General features: G+C 41.9%; 1 protein-coding gene across 1 annotated transcript in view; it reads left to right on the plus strand.

Annotated features, from left to right (window-relative positions):
• Positions 1–17026, plus strand: part of CDK15 (cyclin dependent kinase 15) — an 82895-nt gene extending 65869 nt beyond the window's left edge. The window contains exons 12-14 of the mRNA XM_007089985.3: positions 2309–2448; positions 13469–13610; positions 16221–17026. Coding sequence (XP_007090047.1) covers positions 2309–2448; positions 13469–13578 — 250 coding nt within the window. The 3' untranslated portion in view covers positions 13579–13610; positions 16221–17026. The remainder of the gene's footprint in view (positions 1–2308; positions 2449–13468; positions 13611–16220) is intronic.
• Positions 17027–18290: the final 1264 nt, after the last annotated feature.

The following is an 18290-nucleotide window of genomic DNA, read 5'->3' on the forward strand; positions in this document are numbered from 1 at the left end:
AGAGGCCATGAGACTGGAATAAATGGAGGCTCCAGGAAAAGCCTTGATACAACCTTGTGGGACGGGTTGGGGGAGGGCTGGTTAGTTGAAAAGGAAAGTCCTAAAAAGAAGTTTTCATACTGCTGATCAGTACCTACTCTCCTTTCTTTCACTGGCCTGGTGAAAATGGCCAGTTCTTCTTATATGAGACTCTACCGCCCCAGGAGAAGTTCTGTCAGCCTTTCCCTGCTTCCCCAGCCACCTAGTCTAAATGCAAAGAGTATGCATGCCATGCTAACACAAGTTCAAAATAGGTTCCCTAGCCTTCCTTATCCAATGAGAATGGAGCTCGTATGCCCTGTCTATAGAACAATTCTGTAATAATTCAATTATTGTGGGCCAATGGGTAGGAGTGTTGAAAGAACCAGCCATTGATTGGGGTGGGAGTGTGGAGGTGGAAGCTGATGGATGCATCGTGCCCCCCTACCATCAATACCTACCCACCCACCCCCAGAGTTTCATAGAGTGGGTTCAGGCCCCAATTTTTGCACACATCCCATCCTACCACCTATAGTGAGAGTGGACTAGGTGAAAAGAAAAATTTCACGAGATTTTCCTTGAATGTCCCTCTAGACTGATATTAGGCCCTAGTGATCTATACCACCTTCCCCACTCCAAACCCCCATTTCATTGTCCCTGAAAACCTGTGCCTGGGCACCCTCGATGGAAAAAATACCCTCCAGCCTTTTCTCAGGCCACAAGCTAAAGATCAGGCCTCCACCCCATGTTCCCTTCTCTTTTAACTGAGCTGGAAATTGGCAAGGACTGGGGATTTGCAAATTGTCTTCTATCTTAAGTCTACGAAGCAATTATTCCTAAGTTTGAGGGTAAAATTATCTATTTGTAGAAACAGTTTTATGTCATGGGAATCAGATACCTGAAAGTTTCTTATGTAAATCTTATGCAAAACGTGGCCAACTTACAGCTCTGGGCCAGAACTTCCAGCAATCATGGCACCGGGAAGGGGAAGGGTATCAGTTCTTTGTCACTTTAGGTTGGTATGTATATTTGACATTAAATAAGCCCGTCTATTTTTGCTTAATTGGGGATTTGCGTGGCCAGGGAACTTCATTCTGAACGTCAGACATCAGACCTGCAGTTAATTGCTTCCTGGGATCCGCACAGTTTTATGTCTGGTGGCTTTCCACTTGTAAACCTGACTGTGGGCTCTAGAGATGGGTGTACTTAAATGATTGGCACTAGATTAGCACAGACTTTCAAACGTTCTAAGTAAATAAGAAAATTAAGACTCACGAGTCCTGCAGAATCAGCCCCTGCCACCCTCCCAGCTTCATATCTGTCCCCTCTCTCCCTCTGTCCCAGGCCAGCCAACTGGCCTTTCTTTCCTTCCTTGAAATCAGTCTTCTCCCTCTCATCCCGGGGTCTGTATGAGCACCACAGATCTCACTCAGCCTGCACTGCCCTCACCTCCCCTGCCCTAATTCCTCAGCTCTCAGCTCAAATGCTTCCTTCTCAGGGAAGCCTTCCCTGACCAGCTCTGACTCTAAGTCAGATATCTGGGCCTTTTTTTCACAGGTAATTATGCATCTCTATGATAATTTGGTTAGTGTCTGACTCCTCCACTAGTCCAAGCTGCCAGAAGGCATAGCCTTCCCTGTATCTTCCAGAGCCAACCACCTACTAGCATATAGTACTTGCTCAACTAATAGATTTGCTCATCTCCAAATGTACAATTCAACACAGATCAACTTGAGGATTTGTCCTTACTGTAATTTGGGCACTTAGTTATCTCTCTTTATATGATCCATCTCAGCGGGCAACCAAGAGAGCTTCTTAGGTAATCCCCGGGAGGCTGAGCTTCAGAAACACTGTAAATAAGGGTATTTTCCATCCAAGCTTCACCCTCCAAAATTGCCTCTTTTCCTCCCTCCCCTCCAGGAGTCTATGCTTGCAGCCCTTGGAACATACATCCAATTGAGCTTTTCTGCTTGGTGGGCACTGTCCCTCATAGAAGCATCCTTAATTACATATTTCTGCTTCTATAATGATATTTCTGGGTCCTTTATGTATATACATGTGGTACCTGGAGCCAGTGGAGAGGTGGAGGCTGAATGAGAGCACACTGAGGATAGATAAGAGTACCCATGTGGACGTTATTTTTCCCCTTGCCATCAACTTTACTAATCCCAGGACATTCTACTTGAAACACTCTTCTAGCCTTCTCCTTTTCTCTCCTTTTCTTCTTTCCCCCTTTATTTTTCAGAAGGAAGACCTCTGGAGAAATTATTTTTCTTTCCCACTTTTCCAGGTTGGGCAGGGTTCCTGAAGCTGAAGATCTGGCTTCCCAAATGCTGAAAGGCTTTCCTAGAGACCGAGTTTCCGCCCAGGAAGCACTGGTTCATGACTATTTCAGTGCCCTGCCTTCTCAGCTGCACCAGCTTCCTGATGGTGAGTGAGAGAGCGTGTGTGTGTGTGTATGTATGTGTACATGCACACATGTAAATCTCAGTGTTTAAGTGTTTTCTCCAAGCACTGGAAAATCATAGAATTTGCAACCAGAAATGAGCTTAGAGATCAATTTGCCTAGGAGAAGCAAGAGGGGACCCATTCTTGCCTGAGTTTTCTATGAGATTCTCTAAAACTCAAAAGCACTGGTGGGTTGAGGTGACACAGACCTCCTTGTAATGATCCAAACATTTCACGTATACACTCTTAGAAATTGGATGAGATGAAAGTTGCCTCTGAGTTGTTTGTTTTCCCCAGCATCTGCCAGGAGAAGCAAAACCAAAGTTTGTAACAACCCCCTTCTCTCTCCATGGAGAGTAAGATGATAGGTGACATGGAGATGTCACAAGAGGAGAGCTGGCCTGTCTCGATTGGTAATTTGATGCTGCTGAAGGAAGCACTGGGGTAGGGCGCTGTGGGGAGGGGAGCGTCCTCCCAGGCCGGATGCCCACGGGGAAACACAAGTTACCCTGAAATCAGCCTTGCTGCCTGGGCCTGAAGTCATCCTCCAAATCTGAAATCTGCTGAGGGATCATGTGTCTGGAGCTCTCCTCATGTTTCTCAGAATGTGGCCAGGAAGGGCTAGGCAGAGGATGTGGGCAGTGTGGTCATGGCCTGGCTATTTGGGGGGGACCATGCTTAGGTAGGGTTTCTTTAGAAACATCCACCATTCAACTGAAAAGAAGTTTCAGAATCCCTAAGCAGGAGAAAAGAAAGCTAATAAGGAAGGTCTAGGGGCTCAGACCGGGAAGAGGGCACCGGGAAGGCATTCAGGAGTGACACTGAGGAGAGAGGAGAGAGCTGCTGCCCAAGGGGCTTAGACACATAGGCTAGCCAAAGGCTCCAGGGTCTGCAAATGCAGCTCTGCCATATCTAGGACATTGTCCTGCTACAGCCCAGAGCTCTTACTTTGGGACTTCTTGGGGCATTTCATTATTAAAATGAGTTATTTAGGATCTCCAAAAATAACCATAATCATACAAATGGGGTTAATGTCTTACTTAACCCTGTAGGAAGAGTTAGTCATCAGTATTTATTAAGTCACCATTAAGTGCCAAGAACATATTAAGTGCTATAAAAATTGAAGGAAGAAAGAGCCTTGTCCGTGACCTCAAGGATCCTACAGCGTGGGAGAAAAAGAGGGTGAGGAAGAGGAAACAGGGCACCCTTGTACACATATTAGCACAAATCATATCTAAACAGCTAAAGTCTGTACGTAATCAGCCACAGATGTTCTGAGGATGTGTGTGTGCTAACGGCAATTCTTTGGAGGAACTAGAATAACTCGCATGAGATGGATTGGACTGGAGGTGAATCTGGATTGGAATTTGGAAGGAGGGGAGGGACACTGGCATATGGGTGGAACAAAAGACATTCCAGGCAACCTACAATTCTTCCTCCCTTTCCAGTACCCTCACTCCCGCTGTACCCCTATCCGATCCTCTACTTCCATCCTGATACACTGTCCCCCGTCTGAGCCCCTAGATCCCTCTTTAGTTTTCTTCTCTTGGTCCCGGGCTTTCTAACTACCACTTCAGGCAAATATCAACCTTCAGGGGTGTGCATGCACACATATACTCACACTCTCACACACTCACACTCCCTTTTCTCCACTTAAAGAAACTCCCTCATTGGCCCTCCTCCAGGACCTATTATTCTACATACTGAGAACCACTGGGGACTTTCAAAATTGCCTGGGCACAAGCTTTTACCTGATGAAGAGTAATTAGGAAGAAACAGTCATTGTCCAAACTGATGTGTTGTTAGAAACTCGGGTTTTGATTCTTCCTGGCCATCTGAAGCAAAGCCACCAACAGAGGGACTCTGCTGTGTGTGTGTGTGTGTGTGTGTGTGTGTGTGTGTGTGTGTGTGTGTATGTGTTAGCATGCACACCCATATGCGGGTGTAAGAGAGAGACCCATCTGTATTCCTTCTCTGTTCACCCAGCCACAGAGCCCAAATCTACTTTGACACTTTTAGAAAAATGAAAAGATGGAATCTTGCAGGAGCCTGCCTGTGCTGGGGGGGAGCCGAGGAGTGCTCACAGCAGGAGGGAAGTTGACTTTTCTTTATACATATAGGGGTTTTTCCATGCAGAGTTTAAATTATGCCTGATAAAAGGAGTTTCGTGGATGTTTCAGTTCTTTCAAATTCTCCTGGCTTCCTCCCAATTAAATGAGGTTTGTCAAAGCCACAGGCTCTGCTGCTGCTGCCTCGGCCGACAAGCACTTCCTGCAGCGACATCTCGAATCCCCGAGGGAGAAGATGAAAGGGCCAGCGCCAAGAGACAGAGAAGGGGGGCAGGATTGGGTGTGTGTGTGTGTGTGTGCATGTGGGAGGGGGTGCAGAAATAGGTTTAGAGACAGACCGACAGATAGATAGGATGTAGGACAAGTAGACAGAGAAAGCAAGGCTATCAGGAAAATAGAAAAGAAAAACAGAGGAGGAGAGAGAGCAGCTGGGGCCCATCTGTGCACCTTGACAGCAGTGGCCCTTACTCAGGACACATCTACCAAGGGATGCACTCCCTTGGCCTGACAGTGCCAGCCTACTTTTACATTGCTCATGGCAATTAGCCTTTATTAAGAGCCTCCTTTTCAGACAGAGAGCACCAGACAGTTATCACAGTTCCCAACCTTCAGGGACACAGAATCTCTCTCCATCTCTGTGGTGGGCTGCCCCAGGCATAAGAATTGTGCAAAAATAAGACATGCTCTTGTGAGTGGTTTGTAAAGAGAGTTTCCCTGCCATAATTATGCAAGAAATTTTGCTCTCTGGTGGCATTTCAGTATGGAATCATTTAGGAGCTTATATTTATATCATTTTATTATTCTGGTTTTATTCTGCTTGCTGGATAACAAAGTTGTCACTTTAAAATATATTCTGTTTCCCCTTTGATCTGGGAGATGCCAGTTCTTATTGTCTGCCCTCTGAAGAAGACAATTTGAGCATGAAACCTGTGGCTGAGAAATATGTGAAGCATGGAGGGACAGCCTAAATCCCAGTGGAAGAGTGGCAGAGAAACTCCCCATGATGTGCAAGAATTGTTCCCGTCTATCCATGTCTATTTCCCCAAAGCTGAGATGTCCCATACAACACTTTCTCTGGGTCGTGGCACTAAGCTTATAGCAAGAGGAAAGCAGGGGGTTACTTGCCATGAAATCCAGGGTTTCCAAGATTAGTTCCCTTTTGGAACACATTCTTAGTGGAGAAGCATGAATATTAGAATGGCAAGCATGTGGGAACTTCTGGCAAGCACTGACATTTTCCCTTATTGACTCTTGAACACCTGAAGAAACATTTGTTGATGGAGAAATTATTGGTAGTCTCTCTCAAAACACACCCAACAGCAAGCTAATTGCTTTTGCAGATGGCTGGGGAGATGCTCGCCCTTCTCAGTCGCCGGCTCACCGCCACACTTGCGGTCCTCACTGCCGAGCCAGCAGCGCAGAATGTCAGCTGGGGCAGCAAGGACCTAAAATTAGGTCCTTGGCAACTCTCTAATCTTAGCTGCAGGTTCAGCTTCTTCGTTTAATTCCCTTTGCCCTCAGCATGAACTTGGGCTCTGGGAAAGGAACACTGTTTAATGATTTGGAGGTGGGGGGAGTAGAAAATCATTAAGCTGCCCTTTCTAGAAACTGGCTCCACTCTGTTCTTGCAGGGAGCCTTCCAAATGTTACCCTTGGAAAGTTAAGACTGATTTTGGAAGCTAGCCATTTTGAACCACAGACACTGATCCACAAAAGTTTTGTTTTTTTTTTTTTTAATCTGGGGCAGTAAATGCCACGTGATTTAAGAGTCTGGTCCTTAAGCCTGGGTCCTTGATCGTCAGGACATCAAAGGCTGTCTCTCTCTGTGGGTTGGTCCCATTTTGCTTTCCAAATCCCAGACTTGAGTCTCTCTCATTCCTTCCTGGACTAAATCCCCCTTCTCCTTTAAAACAGGTTTCAGCATCTTAGAAAAAAAAAAATCCTGAAACTTGAAAGCTTACAATTGTTTCACAAGTAATTTTTGCAAAAACAGCTTACGAGGGTCTTTTTCCTCATCAAATGCTTTCTTACTTTGCAGCCATATGGAAGGCAAGGCATTTACCTCTCCAATACGTCACCGCACTCTGGTGTCTATACTCCAGAAGTTCTTCAGCAGGCTCTATCCATACTGCCCCATTAAAATCTGAATAATTTTTTGTTTTGCTCCAACAAAAAAATTTCAGGACTTCTTTTAATATTATATCTTTAATATATTTGAAGATCTCTTGATATCACTTTCCAAAGCTCACTTTTCTAGGTTGAGTGGCTTTGACTTCCCTTCTCCCCAATATAGATTCAGCCTCTCTCACTCTTTAATCATTCTGTTTCATTATTCTGTTCTGAACCTGTTCCAATTATTTTGCTGATCTCTGAGACTATGGACCCACTGTAGACTCAGATTTCTAACATAGTGGGAGAATTATGCTCCAGTTCATTCATTACAGATTTACTGAGGGTCATTTGTATGATACTGAGTGATACAAAAATGAATTAGTCATGGAGTCTGTCCTCAAAGAGCTTATAGTCCTTAAGGAAATGAGACAAGTATATAAACAGCCACAGATCTAGTGTGAGGTGCTCTGGGTGTTCAAAGGAGGTGAGATTAACTCTAGCTGTGGTGATCCTGGATGGCTTTGTGGGTGGGCCCTCAAAGATGTTGGAGTCTGGATGGTTGGGAAGGAAGGACATCCAGGAAGAAGAATGTCATTCTCCCCTCAATACCATCCAACATCATAGTGAAGTTGTCCTCTTTTCAATAATAGTGGCACAATCCTGATTCATAATCCATCATGGTTTTTCTCCTTACTGTATGGCTTGTTGCAATAACTTAAACATTCTCTGTCTTTTTTTTTTTTTAAGGTAAAAAAAAAAACCCCCAGTGTGGGGCTCAAACTCATGATCCAAAATCAAGAGTCACATGCTCCACCAACCAAGCCAGCCAGGTGCCCCAATTTAAACATTCTTTAACATGTACTAGTAAAATTTAGTTTCATTCTTTATATGCTAATGGTTTCAAATCTATTTTATTCTTGCTTTTATTGTGTAGACTATTCAAAATTTAACCAGAATACGTTGTCATTCTAGAGGCCAGTTCTCAGGGGATGGGAGGGAGCAGATTCTGAGCCAGGTCTCTCTTTTCTGGCTGCGGGAGTTTGTAACCTAACTCAGACCACCCTCTCAAACCTTTTAAATCCTCCGTTGTTTGATATGTAGGCAGTACATTAAGAAGCAAGAAATTAAGACATATCCTCCATAACACACTTCCTCACCTTCTGTGCTCGGAGCTGTCCTCAAGAGATTCCAGTATATTAGAAGAGATGCTGGAAAGAGAGGAAAGACTTAGAGACTCTTGGAGTGGGAGAGGATCTCAGACACTCGCTATTCCATATCTTCATTATACAGACTGAGTCCCTGAATCCCTGGGAAGAATAGCGGCTGCCGTTTATTGGGCATCTATGTGCTTTACACAAATTCTCACTCAATTTGTAGACTAATTGGTGAGGCTGGAGTTAGTATCCTCACATTACATATAGAAAATAGGGAATGAGCGAGGCTAAGGAAATTGCTCAGTCACGCATCTAGTAAGTGGGAGAGCCCAGGCCTGACTTCAGGTCAGACTCTTAAGCGGCTCTCCCCACTACTCATTGCTGCTTGCTAAAGATCAATGGGAATTTAGTAGCAAAATGAGGATTACAACCAAGGTCTTCACTCCCAGCCCTGTGACCTTTTCCACTGTCCTATGCTCTATGTTTATTTTAGAGCCTTCCCAGGAAGATTCCACTTGTCCCCAGATAACATATTTAATATCTCATAATTAAGAAGGTTCAATTTTGTGTTTAATAGAGACATCCTTCACCTCTTCCTTAATCCTCAATGTCCTTTTGTCTTAGTCTCTGTTCCTGTTTTCTTTTTTGTTTTTGTTTGTTTTGTAATACACAGTCATCCTTGGGTTTTAAGATTTTTTTTTTTTTTTTTTTTTTTTGAGAACAAGCACACACGTGCATGAGGAGGAGGGGCAGAAGAAGAGGGAGGGAGAGAATGTTAAGCAGGCTCCACACCCAGTGCAGAGCGCGACTTGGGGCTCCATTTCACAACCGTGAGAGCATGACCTCAGCTGAAATCAAGAGTCTGACACTTAACCGACTGAGCCTCCCAGACACCCTGGGTTTTAAAAGTTCTTAATCAATGGTGGTTCTTTTTGTTTGTTTGTTTTACTATAACTCATTCAATTTTATAAAGTAATTTCAGGAATCCAACAAAAAATGGGCACAAGCATAAAATAGCAATTCACATAAGGAAAACAAAAAAAGCATACCAACATATGGAATAAAAAGACAGCCTTACTAATGGTTAAATAAATACAAATAACTGTTAAAGTAGTTATTTTTTTTCCCTTAACCTAATGACTCCCAGTGTCAGTGAGATTGTGGTAAAATGATGTTCTGCTGGTGGTGTTGTAAGTTGGAGCAACCTTTGCAAAACATTGTGGCACACACATCAGGAGCCATAGAAAATGGTCACAACCTTTGACTCGACACTTTGGTTTCTGGAAATTATGCAAAGAAACAATTAAACAGAAAAGAAAGAAAGAGAAAGAACCCTAGATGCATAAAAATGTTCATCCTAGTGTTGTCTATAATTTTATCTTAAAAAGTATAAAATAAAAAGAAACGGTCTAAGTATTCAACACTAGAGAACAGATTGGATAATGTTGTTATATTGACTCAGCATATAGTACTAAGTAACCATTTAAAATAATTCACAGGAGGGGCACCTGGCCGGCTCAGTCAGTAGAGCATGTGACTCTTGATCTCAGGGTCCTGAGTCTAAGCCCCCCCCTCCCCCCGAACCACCACCCCCCCATTGGGCATGGAGCCAACTTTAAAAAAAGAAAAGAAATTTGCAGGAGTGTTAGCGAATATGGAAATGTTTATGCTATTATGACGTGAGCTGAAAGAAAGTAGGATACAAAATTGCATATTTTAATGTACCTGTGAACATGTATTATGCATATAAACAAAACTGAAAGGTAGAGTACAAAAATAAAAATGCTCTTCCTAGTTTAGGAGGATTGTGGGTAACTTTTTTTCTTTTTCAAAGTTTTGTTTAATGTTGATGTTGTATTGCCTTTATTGTTTAAAAGAATGAGGTAAGGCAAATGGTATTGGGAGTCCAGGCTCCAGACTGAGAGTTAAAGGACCTAAGTTATCTTCTTTTTTTCCAACGTAGCATCTGTTATTGGCCTTCATAAACCTCAATTTCTCAGTCTGCACAATGGGTTAACATTAGTTTCCTTTGTCCCAGATTGACAGAATGTTTATTTTATAAAGCTTTTAACTCACTGAATGCAAGGGTTCACATAAATGTGGTCCTAGGAGAATGAGAGGTGGGAGGGAGAGGAAAAGATAAATAGGCACTAATTAATTTTAAAAGGAAAGATCATCTGCTTTAATCGGAAATGCATATGTGCTGTGCCCCCAGTCAGAGTTTTAAGTGCACTCCATGTTAGTTAGCAACTTCAGCTTAAAGTAGTGCTGTGTGATCCTTTGGGCTTTGAAGATACGAAGCCTATATACATACACATGAGCTAAAATTACCACGTAGTCACGAGGCTGTGTGCACTCTGAATAATTAAATGCACTAAGCAACTCCAGCTGATGGATTGACAATGTGTAAGAGCAGTGCGAAAAACCATGTGACAGGGAAATTACAAGACATTTTGAAATGATGGTTTAATTTCCAAGCTTTCTTTTCAGCTCGTGCTTTCTCTTTTAGCCATTACAGGCAAGTAAAAGAGATTTGATTATCTTGTTTCCTGTGAAAGGTTATTTAGCTCCTCAATCCCATTAAGTCACTTTCTGCACTCCAGTGCACCCAGCCTTCACCAGGTTATCAGCCCAGGAAGAGTAAATGGAGACACCAGGATCAGATTTCTAAAGGAAGGAAAGTTAAAGCAAAGTTTGAAAGGGGTGACAGCCAACAGCCAGGAGCTTAGGAACTCAATTAGACTGAAAGACAACTATCTCATTATCTCGTTCCGAAATGATCTAAATACATAAGAATCTAAAAGTTTTAAATAAACTTGTCCTACTGACTGTCTAGATGACTGAATTTCCCTTCTCAAAAAATTTTAAACACCCACTTTCATATTTATTTATTCTAAGTGCGAAGCAGCTGTGATAATTATGCTGTCAGATTCAGTAAGCTAATGAGGAGTCAGTAGAATGGAAGGTTTTGCATCTGTGAGATTGCTGCAGAACTGCTCTGCTGCCTTTTTTCCTTCTCTCTTTTTCTTTCTTCCTTTTTTTTTTTTCTCTTGCTTTTGTTTTCTTTTTCTGAGTCAGGAAGGAGAGTCAGGCAGTCCATGGCCAAATTGGAATCCCTTTGATTAACTGAGTGTTTTCCCAACACTGTTCTACCAAAGAATTTCTCTCTTCCTCCCTCTCTCCCTCTTATCCTTTCCCTCTCTCCCTTCTTTCTCCCAATTCCCTTCTTTCTCTCTGCTCTGCTTTCTTCCCCCTTTTTTTTTCATAGAAATATCTGTTTCTTTTTTTTTAATGTTTTATTTTTTTGAGAGGGGGGAGGGGCAGAGAGAGAGGGAGAAAGGATCCTAAGCAGGCTCTGTGCTGACAGCAGAGAACCCTATGCAGGGCTTGAACTCATGAACCCATTTGATCGTGACCTGAGCCGAATTCAGATGCTCAACTGACTTAGCCACCCAGGCGCCCCTCTTTCTTCCCCTTCTGTCTTCCTTTTTTTCTCTGCCTCTGATTCCTCCTCCTTCTTCCTCTTCTTCTCCCTTTCTATGGCTTCCCCTGTCCCTTTCTCCCTTTTTCCCCTCTCTTCTCCTCCTCCTTTTTCCCCCCTTTTCCTCTCTCCCTCTCTCCCTGCTGCCTCCTTCCTGGCTTTTGAGGTGCTGCTGCTTTTGAAGGACAAGGAAGCCTGAGAGAAATCTTCATGCCACTGTCCCCAAGGCAAGAGGACACCTCTCTGAGGGAAATTTCCAAAGTGGTTTGGGTTTGCATTGATTTGAGAATAACCTGTGAAGTGTACACACTGTTTATTTTAGTTGTTTGTTTATGCTATGACATGAGCTAGAAAAAAAGTAGAATACAAAGTTATGTATTATAAAGTACCTGTGAAAATCTATTCTGTGTACCACCAAACTTGATGCCTCCCCCTTATAGCCTAGCAAATGTGTAATTCCAGACCCAAGGACTCAAGGCCACAGACTACTCATGACATCGAAGGCAGATGTCTAGGCCAAGCAAAGTAGATATGGCCCTGCAAATTCATTTCTTGTTAAATTGTGCAATATTTACTTTTTCTTAAAGTTTATGTATTTATTTTGAGAGAGAGAGAGAGAGAGAGAGGATGAGTAGAGGAGGGACAGAGAGAGAGAGGGACAGAGGACCCAAAGTGGGGTCTGTGCTGACAGCAGAGAGCCCAATGTGGGGCTCGAACTCACAAATGGTAAGATCATGACCTGAGCAGAAGTCAGACGCTTAACTGGCTGAGCCACCCAGGTACCCCAAAGTGTGCAATATTTAGAGCAACCCAGGTTTGTACAGATTGTGAGCCTTGGAAAAGCAATGCCCAATGAAAGATGCCCTGAGTAGGTTTATAGATGTGCTTTGGTGACAATGCGGCTATTGCCTCTTGCTGTTTTTCCCAGATGGCATCTATGCTAATGGCTTGTAACAAAGGCTACTAGTTATTAAAAATATATTGTGCATCAAGAACAACCCAAGATGTTTTTCATATATCATCTCCTTTAAACTTATAGCAACTGCCAAGAAGTTTTATCATCCCCATTTTGCAGATGAGTCGCTTAAAATGTTTACTTTGGGAGGACTTGACCTATAACTTTAGTGTAATAAGCACTCAGGAACAACACACACCTAACAAACACAGGCATTTAAAAAAATGCAAACTTCCAGCATACTAAACTAACCCAATACATAAATCAGAGGGCAAAGGTAGTATGTGTGTGTGTGTGTGTGTGTGTGTGTGTATAAATTATTATATATTATAACACATTATATATATGTGTGTGTATAGAAATTATTATATAATATAATATATAAACATATTATATATTATAATATATAATAATATATTGTAATATAATATTTATATATTATATAATAATATTATATTATTTATTATTATATAATATATGGTATAAGACTTGTACCATAGAGTCTATTAAATAGATTGCCTGATGTAACAAATGCACTAGGATTTAAACTTTCCAAAACACATCTAGCCCCGGCATGATGCTCATTGCCTACCATCACTGGGACTCTTAACCAGACTCCTTGGCTTGATATTACTCCCTTCACCATCTGGTTTCAACTCATTTTTCCAACTTTATCTACTAGTCTGTCTTGCTATAACCATGCAAGATTACTTTGCAGTTCTGTCAAAGACTTTCCTTCCTCCCTGCCTTTGCTCATGCTGATTCCCCAGCCAGCAATATCCTCCCTAGAATTCCTTAACTGTTGAAAGTACAGACCTCCTTCACAGGCCCCAAGGGCACTTGTCTATGCTTTCCCTGTGCTCCCTGGGAGATGTAGGAGAGCAGCTGTCATAATCCTTTGTTTGCACCTCACTTTCAGCCCTTGTTTGTCAGTGTGTGTGTGTCCCCAGTTCTATTCCTGTTTTTGGATCTTCAACACCTAGCATAACACCTTACCCAAGTGCTCATTTGGGAAATATATGTTGAATTGAATCAAATAAGAGGCATTTGACAACTATTAGTAGATTCAGTAAAGCAAGCTATCCGTGAGTCGGTATAAATTATTGGTGGGTAAGCCTGCCTCATGTTTTGATGTCTCTTCAAGTGACAAATATTACAACAGACATAAAAATAGACCATGAAAGATTCCAGGAAATAATATGTTGGTGCTTTTCTCTTTTCCTCCCTACAGAGGAGTCTTTGTTTACAGTTTCAGGAGTGAGGCTAAAGCCAGAAATGTGTGACCTTTTGGTCTCCTACCGGAAAGGTCACCTCCCAACCCAGTTTAGCAAATGCTGGTGAAAGAGAGGGCGACATCACCAATATCCTTTCAGGTAAGTGGTCCCAATAGTGAGCCTCCTTATGGGTGGGAGTGAACATTCATCACTGCCAGGTGGAGAGGACACTGTTCACAGATTCAGAGCCTGTTCTGTGTCTGGCTCTTTATTCCCACTCTAGGCACAGGTGGCCTAGCCCCCTCTGGGTACAGTCAGTCACAGGGAGGATGATAATGTGCATCTCCTGTCTCTCTCCCAGAGGAATAGTAAGACTCCCAAGACAAAACTGACAAGTCATTGGAAGGCCTTTAACTGACACATGTGGAATAAATTATTGCACTGTAATGTCACATTCTCTCAACCATGAAGTTTTCTTCATCAGCTGATAGAACAAAATCAGAGGTTGAAAACCATCCCCATTGGCTCAAGACTGAGGAGTGTCCTGGGATGTGGGACATTCAGTGCTAAAATTGGCATAAACCTGGGTAAACCAGGATAGTTGGTCACCCCCAAATGCCAAAGAAGACCTGGTTCAGGGCCGGGCCCTCCCCAGGAGATGGTTTTAGATGCCTATGAGAGTCTAGTCATCACTGCCCCAGGCCTTTTAGGCCACCCCTTCTGCACAGTTGGTCACAGGGAGTTCTCCATTCAGGGTGAGTTCTAGGAACAAGGTCCTGATTGGGAGCCATCCACAATGTCTCAGACACAGCTACTCTCCTTAGTCAACCCAGGTAGCCCAGCCTTCCAAGCAATCTTGAGGAAGAAGGGTACTATGGAGAATTTTTCTGAAATTACCACACCCTAAAAGGAGTTCTGCTGGTAGGCACAGGAAGCCAGGTGGGACAACTGCAAAAGCCATCATAGTAGAGACACCCCTAGATGTGACAAGAGCACATCCCATATGGGGCCTTCCACAGTCGGGGGCGGGGGGGGGGGGGACAATAATCCAGATAGAGGGATCAAGGTGGGGCCCATGCACAAAGCCAGCCAGTCACCTGGCCCTTTAGGTGACCCTGGCTATATCCCAAGCCACAAGCATTAGACTATGGTTTGACCACCTATTTGGAAACCACAGCTTGGTCATGCTTCCTGATAGAACCTTCAGGGGCTAGATAGTAATCACGGGTGTGCTCCCCACACCTGCCGGCTCATAAGGTAATTCACAGGGCAGGATTCAGCTCTTTGCCACTTTCTCTTGGATTTCTCTTTGGCTGTTGGTATTTAAAGGCATGTAAAGATGCTTGCCTCCTGGATTTTCTAAGATCACTGTATTTAGAAATTTGGAAAGATCAGGGTGCCTGGGTGGCTCAGTCAGTTTAGCGTTCGACTTCAGCTCAGGTCATGATCTCATGGTTCATGAGTTCAACCCCTCATCTGGTTCTGTGCTGACAGCTCAGAGGCTACAGCCTGCTTCAGATTCTGTGTCTCGCTCTCTCTGCCCATCTCTCTCTCTCAAAAATAAACATTTAAAAAAATGTTTAAGAAATTTGGAAAGATCAAGGAAGTTTAGAATTATAGCTGTTCCTCATAACATTTTATAAAATACCCAAGTTTGTATTTTGACAGTATACAATTGGAATTACAATAGGCAACACGATAATATGGTATTTCCCAAGCACAATACTTTCTAAAGCAGAGATTTTACTGTATAATTATGTCATTTTAAACCCACTAGTTATGAAAATAGGATGTACTTTAGCTACATTCTCTAAAGATTTGCCTTTCATAAAATTATCAAAGACATTGATAGAAATGGTCTCAGATGGTGGTGTTCCATAAGCATTACTATTACTTCTGTTATTGTTGTTATTTTATTTTACAAGCAGCCAGAGGGTAGGGAGATAACCCTGCCTCTCTGGTCTTCAATGACTTTCCACAAAGGATTATTACCTGTAGGTATAAAATGGTCACAATAGAGAGTCAATTAAATGCAGCATGTCGAACTTAGTGCCTTTGCCAGCAGTTGAGAGAGGGAGGAAGCAGATTTAGCCTCAATTGGAGTAATCTCGTGATATCCCTAGGCCCTTGGTATTAATGTAAGGAGATAAAACCGTAGGAGACGAACCACAATAGGGAAAATCTAGAGCAATTAAACTGTTTAATAAATGGCTTGGGATCAGCAAAATCTGGGTGTGCTGGAGTTAAACCAACTAAAGGTAATCACATGGACACGTGGGGCCTGTAAATCTTTTCCACTAAATTGAATTTATGTTAAAATATTCACTTTTCAGAAGATCCAAAATGTAAATTGGGATATTAGGACTTGTAACTGGCAGCAATGCCTCAAAATTAAAACTCTTATCCTCAAAATGTCAGTTTCAGGAATGGAAAAAAAAAATGCATACTGATGTCTACAATAGAGAAATAGAGGGAAACTAAAATTTACTGGGTATATTATTGTGTCAGGCACTTTACACATTTTATTTCCAACCTTGGCATGTTTTGAACAGTGGGATATGGTATATCCAGAGATCAATTATTATTATTTTTAAAGCTTTTTTAGTTCTTATTACCAGGGGCAAGATGCTGTCTCTGTTATAATTTATTATTATCTTTTCTATCAGTGTATGGAATTCTATCAATAACTTTGCATTAATGTTTAACACATTTTCCTTACTCAATCTGACTCATGTCTTTTGATTTTGTTTATTCTTCATTCACTTCCAGGGCCACATTACTACTGTTTCCGTTTTAATTTGCTTTGCCTTACTAAGAAGCTTCAAACCTAACTCCACCATGGACCAGGGTTTTCATACCATCACCTGGGATCTGGAATATTGTAAATATGATGTCCAAGGCAACAGACATGATACTTGAAGAAAAAGCAATGAATGGTTATTGCTCTTGTCATACACCCAGAATTTAACAGTGATTAGCTCAAAAATTAGACACAGACTTAAAGAGTCTAAGAAGAGGATTTATGAATAATTTCATCTGTTTTGTTATTTGATAAAGAGATCCCTAGGCCAGAAGGACTACAGGACAGATGAAAGGCTAACAATTAAAAGAATCTGGAGACTGAGCGGGTGCTTACAGAGACCTGTCCCTCCTGCGTTCACTTACAATTTCCCCCCAACAAAAAGACTTCTGTGGCAAGGAGAGGATTAGTCTAAAGTTTAGAAAAGTCTCAGAGAAGATGGTTTCTTGGATAAAGTTGTCAACAAAAGGACTGGCTTAAGACTCTTTGTTAAGATTTCTTAGGGGGTGCTTCTTTCTTCATTATCTGGATTATTAAAACACACTACTACCCCACTCCAGCTAGATTTTAGAAGTTTGGATTGAGCTCCCAGTTAGATTAAAATTTTTGGCTATTTCCTTCTACTCAGTCTCAGTTATCAGTGATGATAGCAAAAGCAATGAGGAGCCTAAGCTCTGATTTGATGATGGAGATACTGAATAGTAGGAACAAAGAGTTCCAAAGATGTAATTCAAGCCCTGTTACACCATCGGACACACACACATGTGCTCACACACACAACCCCCAAATAAAATGAGAGATCTGTCTCAGCTAACACATGTATCATTTTCTGTAATGACTCCTTCTAAAAGAAGCCAGGGAAACTCAAATTACTTCATCTAGGGATCATCTACTCAGGAAACATAGTAGCCTAGAAATCAGAGACTTCGATGTATCCTTTAGAAGAACAAGGAAGAACTAATGAAGAAAGAATTAAAAAATAGTACCTATAGACCCAAAGTCTTCCCAAAGATGGGAAAAGGAAAAATGCATACAAATAACCCAAAGAAATCTACCTTACTAAGTATTGGATTTTCATGAGGTGTTTGACAAAACCTCTCCAAACATACCTGAGATGAAACTGTGTGGGCTGGATTATGGGACAGATATATGTGCTCAATGAGTGGTGGTTTTTCAACCTAGAGAAAAGCTAATAGTGGTATGGTACAAGGTACAGTCTTAAGTCCCATCCTGGCCAAATATTTGTATTAATCACCTGAATAAAATCAGAGAAGGTCCACAATTTATTCATATAATCATTGAAGTAAGTAGTTATAATTAATGTATTACTTCCATTTTACCAAAGAGGAAATTAAAACTCAAAGAAGTTAAATAACCCATCCATGGAGTATACCAGAGTTAAGCTACAAACTTCAGGTCTGGGTGTCTCCAGTGTGTATGATCTTTCCAGTAATCACATACCTATCAGATCTGGAGAATACACAGTTCTTGAAGAAGCACCTGGTATTTACCACTGGATCATAATTCAAAAGACTAAGCCCTTGCTAAAAGCTAATGTGTATGTACCGCTATATACCTATTAGAATGGCCAAGTTCCAGAACACTGACAACACCAAATGCTAGCAGGGATGTGGAACAACAGAGGAACTCTTGCTCGTTGCTGGTAAAAATGCAAAATAGTACTTTGGAAGACAGTTGGGCAGTTTTTTACAAGCCTACTCTCTTACCATACTCTCTTACCTATGATCCAGCCACCGTGCTCCTAGGCATTTACACAATGGAGCTGAAAACTTATGTCCACACAAAAATCTACACATAGGTGTTCATTCATAATCATCAAAACTTGGGCACAACCAAGATGTCCTCCAGTGAGTGAGTGGATAAATAAACTGTGGTATATCCAGACAACAGACAATTATTCAGAACTTAAAAAAAATGAACTAGCAAGCCATGAAAAGACATGAAGGAGCCTTAAGTGAATATTACTAAGACAAAGAAACCAATTGAAAAGACTGCATACTGTATGATTACAACTATAT

Source organism: Panthera tigris, chromosome C1 (genome assembly GCF_018350195.1).
Source record: "Panthera tigris isolate Pti1 chromosome C1, P.tigris_Pti1_mat1.1, whole genome shotgun sequence".
Lineage (NCBI taxonomy): Eukaryota > Metazoa > Chordata > Mammalia > Carnivora > Felidae > Panthera > Panthera tigris.